The sequence below is a fragment of the Momordica charantia genome (genome assembly GCF_013281855.1).
Source record: "Momordica charantia cultivar OHB3-1 chromosome 10 unlocalized genomic scaffold, Mcharantia_2.0 BLBB01000010.1, whole genome shotgun sequence".
NCBI classification, from domain to species: Eukaryota; Viridiplantae; Streptophyta; class Magnoliopsida; order Cucurbitales; family Cucurbitaceae; genus Momordica; species Momordica charantia.
This window is the reverse complement of record NW_028275158.1, coordinates 6,422,367-6,428,688: the sequence shown is the minus strand read 5'-3', so window position 1 is coordinate 6,428,688 and position 6,322 is coordinate 6,422,367. Positions and strand designations below refer to the sequence as shown.

The following is a 6,322-nucleotide window of genomic DNA, read 5'->3' as shown; positions in this document are numbered from 1 at the left end:
AAATTTTCTATTATACATAGGATCATTTGTCAAATTAAATTAATGCAAATAAAAAAAAATTCTAATTCTATTAATCAGATGTGTTCCAATGTCACATTATCATTCATCAATAATTTTGGATGTTTATTAACAACCCAACTAAGAAAAAGAAAAAGAAATTATACATAAAAAGTGAGAGCCATCCACAGATTTGAAGGTTTTGTTTGGATAATTTATGATAAAGCAAACATAAACATATCTTTGATTCCCCATTGGCAATTGATTTGTTGGAGCACTTTAGAATGTATTAGTGGACAAGATCAACTTCAAAGCAATGAGTTCATTATACTTATGCAAGAAATCATTGATGATTCTCCACCCATCCCTTTTCTTTTCTTTTTCTTTTTCCATTGTCATCATTCTATGCACTATTCTCTCATATGAGTTGTACATTAATTGTCAAAATATTATGTTTCCCATCATATCATTCTATTTTCAAGTCAAACTATATTTGATATCGATCATAAAAAGAGGCGTTCTACTCAAAACGGCGTCAATAAAACGTCGACAAACAACCGTATATGATAAGTTAGGAGGATTCATTTGGTTCAGTTTAGTTCGCGTGGGTCGATTTGGTATTTTTTGTAATTGATTGGTCATTTCGATCTTATGGGTCACTAGATTGAGGAACTTGGTACGAAACCATAGTGTCATGATCAATTAGGAGTCGATTTTAGTTAAAATTTGACGTGAACCAACCCGCTTACACTCCTACTTAAATTTCAGTAACAGATCTCAAAGAGTAGAGTCTAAAAGATAAAGTTGTACATTTGACAAAATGGGTTTATGTACAAGAATAGAAGCAAAGGCTACTCACTCCATAACCTCCACAATTCCCAACCCACTCATCATTAATTTCAACAAAGTTCCTTTTTTTTTTTCAAATTTTAATCTTCAGCTCTCCTCCAAAAGCATTTTGAAAATGAGCCAAAGATTATCTTCTGATGTATCTCTCTGATCTTTTTTTTTTTTTTTCCTTTTTCTTACTTTTGATCGAATTTGAAACCAGTTTTTTTCATAGACAAACAAGAAGACATGAATAACTCTCACCCATCCAGTCCCCGAACCCAAAAGATATTGAACTTTTATGAGAAAGTAACGTACTTCGGGCTTCAACTGTCGGCCGACTCCGAGGTTATTACCGTCCCGTCACCTTCCATTGCCGACATCGTAAGTTTGCTACCTGAACTCATCTTCACATCCTGACTTGACCATATGTATATTCTTCTCACCATGTTACAGAACTCCCTGCAGATGATGAAACCATAGGGAACATTATGCCTGGAATCGAATCGAACAATGAGGTTACTGGTTTTTAAGTGTACAACTTACTGCCACGGGTAATCGCCCATGAGCATTGTATCGCCTTCATCGTCAGTGAAGACAATCTCCCACTTATCACGAGGGCGAAGTTCTCCCTTGATATCGAACATCTTCTCCAATTCATCGATGAGTTGCCCATACCCTTCCAACGTTGTAAGGTCCACCGCACGTCCTACAGCCATCCCCTGCATTTGAACCTTTGGTATATCGACAACCAACAAAAAGAAAAAAACAAGTCAATAATTAGCTTAGACCTACCAATTTCTAAACATGAGTAAGCTGTATGAGATCTTTTGTAGTCTCACCTTGGTTCGGCTTCGGCTGTTGGTCGAACTGTTCTGCTTGTGCTGGATCTCTTTGGGAGGTGCTTGTAAAAGTCCTAGTTTTCTTTCTTTAGAAGCCTTTGGAAGGTCTGAGTTCTGCTCTGCATTAGATGATAGCAAGGTATTGACATGGCTTGTATTGGCATGGCTTTCAGTGATCTCGTTCGCTGCGGTAATCGGTTGATCAGCTGCCCTTTCAGATGGAACTGAGCTCTTAGAATGATTAATGAGCTCAATCCCGAACAATCTACAGCTCGAAGCCACCTCAGTTTTCCTCCCCTTTCCCCCGAGGTCGTGTATTTGGTCATTCTTAGGATTTGGCGAGCGTGGAGTTGCACATCCTGAGTGTCCTGTTGGTGCTCCTGGGAAAACAGCTGACCAAACAGAATTGCTTTTGCGGTCCTCTGTAAAATCCTGTAACCGATGCTGAGAAACACTTGCATTTGGGGAAGTTAACCAAGATCCTTCATTTGGAGTCCTCGATATGGAATTACCGTTGCTGCTGACATCCGTTTGCTTGTAATGCCATGTCACATGATTTTCAAATCTTTTAATGTCAGTAGCAGCAGCAGTCAGCTGTGTTCTATCATCATGTGCTTGAGTTGATCCAGGATGTCGTAGAGTCGTTACGGTCGAGTTATCAGAATCTATATCATGTAAGAGAGACGAAAGACAAAAGAACAATCATGATCATCCGATAACTTATTCTGACTTCGCCCGAACCCAAACAGATATAATAGTTGAAAGTTTCAGCAATACCTGGAATTTCAAGTGGGGGCCGGGGCCTTTTATTCTTGATTGGAACCGATTGCACCATGTTCGGGGATGTAGGAGCCACGAAAGGTTCTATCTCCCAAGGTGAGACCCTATCAGGTCGCAGAATAGATGCAAGTTCATCCCATTGAACCTGGAAAGGAAAGGAAAATACAATCAGAAAGAATTTATAACAGGAAGAAGGCAGCAAGAAGACTCGGTATTCCAGAGAAGACTTTACTTTCAATGACCGCCATTTTGATTCGGGCCAGTGAGGCGACATATCATCAACTCCAATTATGGTGCCCGAAAACCTTGTTAATTATAGAACAAGTAAAACAAGAGTAAGTGAGAAAGCTCATAAAAGAAGAGGGAGAAAAGGCACTGCAGCATGTTTTCTTTTCCTACTACCTTCTCTCTGGAGACTCCTCTCCCTCGAACTTCATCTTGAACCTCATCCCGACTAAGAACTTATTGTTCATCGCTTCTATGTACTTATTCAAGCTAACGATAAACTGGCTCGCCCTGGCATAAACAGCCACCAAAAAGACATACATGGATAACATGAGAAACCCGATTGAATAGCGTCGTAGGAACTACATCATTCAAGTACATAGAACAAGAATAAATTATATCACCTGGGCTTATAATAGACAACAAAGCGAGTTTGAGTTGACACGGCATGAGATGCAGTAGCAAGCACTCCTAGGTGCATGCTGTGACTCGAGATCACCGACGAAGGCATGCTGCTTTGTTGGCGAGCAAGACGTCTCACTCCAACTCGCAACTCCCCGTTTTCCCCCCTACGAAATCAAATTGTTTCATACGGAGTTAACAGAAGACATCTAACCTCCCCACCAACAAGCACAAGATAGAATGAAAATTAAGATACCTCAAGAATACAAAAGAATCTCCAGCAACTAATCTCTTAGAAGTAACAAAGGTGCTCCATCCGGTCGTTAGCAAATGCCTTCGAGGCTGACCTGTTCATTCGTTGGAGCAAAATTTACCGTTATAAAGAAAATTTTGCACACAAATTGAACTGAAATTGCCTATATAATATTATAGTGTTCCTAAACATTGTAAACAGGAGGGAGGCAGCATATCACCCCTAAAAATATGCTTGAATCGCCACTCGTAACCGTGAAGATCTTTCGCGACGAGTTCCTGAGTCGGGGTCTGTTGGGTCATATCCTAAAGAAAATCCACACAAGAGGATAAGAAAAACGTAACGATATCCAAGGGATGGAACAAGAGATCAATGAAAAGATAAGTCAGAAAGCAGAATTACCAATGGAGGCAAGCATTCTGTTGCATGTTTACGAAGCACAGAGAACCCGCCATGGGTGCTGGTATCAGAAGCAGTTAAAACCTTGCAAAACGAATGGACTTTCGGTCTCGAACATTCCGGGATGGAAGGATCAGGACTTATAGGTTCATCTAACTGAACAGCGACCGGGATTTAGTAAAAGAAACACAGTAAATATTAAAGAATAGACACAAACAACTTTATAAAGAGTTCTTACATTTGGCTCTGGCATTAAAGTTATTTGTGCATAAACCTCATCCGATTCGTGCTCTGCCTAAAATTTCAAGACAAGGTGAAGCAAAAGTGGGTGTTAATGTTATATAAAGGTCAAAAGTCCAAACCAGTAGAGCTTCATCATCCTGTTTGGTTCCTGAGAAAATCAGAGGCTCTTATTTTCTAAACCCCCTTTTTTTCAGAGTCCAAACAAAGGATTAGGAAGAGAGAAAGTACCAGCAGCCGAACATCAACTACTTGACAAAGAATTTTGGAGGGGAGATTAAACGAAGGAAGTTTCTGATTCAGCTCCTGATTTGTAGATGCCTCCAACTATACAAACCAAAATTTCAACCAAACTCAAAAGAGGGACAAAAAACAATAGCAACCCTATAATCAAAATCATCAAAAAGTCAAGCCACACAGAAGAAATAGAACAGAAAACACAGTTTTCTAGGGAAACAAACAGAAAATAAAAAACAGCAGCAGCAGAGCTCGATCTGTAGCGGAATGATTCTGGGATGAACTTACCTGTTCCATATGGCCTTGAGGGAAGTAGAAAACCTTCTCGCGGACGCGAGGGACTTCCACAAGAGGGCCAGCGGAGGCCTTCCAAAGCTCTGTGTAAAGTTCATCTCCTCCCCAGCCTTAAGAGAAAACACCATTTCCAGAGAAGAAAACAAAAGGGGTTAGAAATTTGACCCAGAATCGGACGATGGTGGAAGAAGAGAAGAAAACGAAACGACCCAATTGGAGTTACCTTGAGAGGAAACATTTGAAGGTGAAAATGAGCCCCCTCCTCCCCGATTAGCCATTATTGAAGGGTTCTTCTTCTTCTTCTTCTTTCTCCTCAGAAGTCAACAGGCAAAGCAGTATTCAGCCCTGTTTCAACAGCAAAATAGGCACAAACCCACCCCCCCAACTCTCTGATTAGGAAGAACAAAATTAAGTGTGTTAATGGCGATTTTGAGGGTCTCTGATTTTTGGGATTTTTTCCACCACAAAGCAGAATAAGAAGAAGAAGAAATCTCTCTCTCTCTTGTTGTGTAACGCTCTTGTGCAGCTCCACTACCCCTTTGGCTGCCGTTACAGAACCGTTTTTCTGAGCTCCAAAAACCGCTTTTGCTTCTTTTGCTCCTCCTCTCGCCTTCTTCTTCTCTCTCTCTGGTTTTTTCTCTTTGGAATCCGGGAAAAACGCCGTTACAGAGAATGCCAAAAAAACCTTCCCCGCTTCCTATTATACGGGTGCCTTATTGCTTCAGCTGCCTCCCTCTCTCTCTCCCTCTCTCTCCCTCTCTCTCCTTGTCTTTTTCGTTTTCTTTTTATTTTCTAATGAACCTCCGTTCAATCCATGATTTTTGTTATGTCAAGAATAAACATGTATCAAGCAAGCTATGTTTTTGTTTAATCTTGAAGCTCTTTTCTTTTTTGGGTTTTTCATGGGAATGACTATAAATCCACTCCCCAATCTGAAACTTCTTATAATATGAAAATTCAAGAGCTTATAATATGAAAATTCAAGAGCTTTTAAGCTCGAATATACCATATAAATGTGGGAGTGAAGAGTTATGATGCATCAGACGATGATTCTAATCTTAACTCGTCTAGAGGATTACTAATGTCTTAATATTTGGTCCGAGTTGAAATTGGCTATCCATGATAATCTCCTTTTTTTTTGTAGTGAAAATAATCGAATTGGACACAACGTAAGTTAAAATAATGTTTATGATAAGTCTTTAATAGACAAGTTTAATCAGTGCAAATATATTTTGATGGATAAAGACATCAACTACCTTCGATTTTCAAGTTAGAAGTTCGAACATCCATCCCACCACTATTAAACTAAAAGAGAACAAATTTATATCATATAACATAAACTCGTGTCAAACTCGTATTTGGTATTAAAAGTATGTGGTTGATAATATAATGTTTCAGGTTGATACCTTGAAACTAAAATCTTGTAGGTTACACAAACTTAGATATCCAAAACCCACGTTTTGTTTTATACATTTTTACAAATTAAAGGCTAAAACCCACCAAACATAGACTATTTAATATCTAAAAAAAAACATAAACTACTTAAATTCAATCGGTAATTTTCATATTTGGATAAAACCTAAACTCAATTCTTGGTAACTTGTTTGTTTTTTACCCTTTAAACATGTACCATATAAATTTGGACTCATTCTACTGTCAAATATTCCTTATCCAAATGAAATTGAGTAAATACTAATCTGTAACCAAAATGTTGCACTTATATTTTTGGCGTTGATGTTGAAGTTTCAAATCTCCAGCCCAGCATTGAAATTTAGTGAAAATTTAATAGTTTATAGTTGCTTCGAGTATTATATCTTTTTAGTCT

General features: G+C 38.7%; 1 protein-coding gene across 1 annotated transcript; it reads right to left on the bottom strand.

Moving 5' to 3' along the window:
• Positions 1–782: 782 nt before the first annotated feature.
• On the bottom strand, positions 783–5,309 carry ARF9 (auxin response factor 9). Its single transcript, XM_022280908.2, has 14 exons — positions 4,721–5,309; positions 4,492–4,607; positions 4,198–4,293; positions 3,965–4,021; positions 3,730–3,882; positions 3,548–3,632; positions 3,331–3,421; positions 3,077–3,241; positions 2,850–2,963; positions 2,680–2,752; positions 2,445–2,592; positions 1,668–2,332; positions 1,372–1,559; positions 783–1,287 (listed from the first exon to the last, which is right to left on the bottom strand). Exons 1-14 carry the CDS (start codon positions 4,773–4,775, stop codon positions 1,152–1,154), a joined length of 2,142 nt encoding a protein of 713 aa, XP_022136600.2. The 5' UTR covers positions 4,776–5,309; the 3' UTR covers positions 783–1,151.
• Positions 5,310–6,322: the final 1,013 nt, after the last annotated feature.

What these genes read in the sequence shown, in the direction of transcription:
- ARF9 (XM_022280908.2), bottom strand. Translation starts at nt 4,775, where the DNA reads ATGGCTAATCGGGGAGGAGGGGGCTCATTTTCACCTTCAAATGTTTCC. An exon ending in GATTCTTTTGTATTCTTGAG is followed by an intron (nt 3,242 to 3,330) that starts GTATCTTAATTT and finishes TTGATTTCGTAG; the next exon opens with GGGGGAAAACGGGGAGTTGC. An exon ending in GAGGAGTCTCCAGAGAGAAG is followed by an intron (nt 2,753 to 2,849) that starts GTAGTAGGAAAA and finishes ATAATTAACAAG; the next exon opens with GTTTTCGGGCACCATAATTG.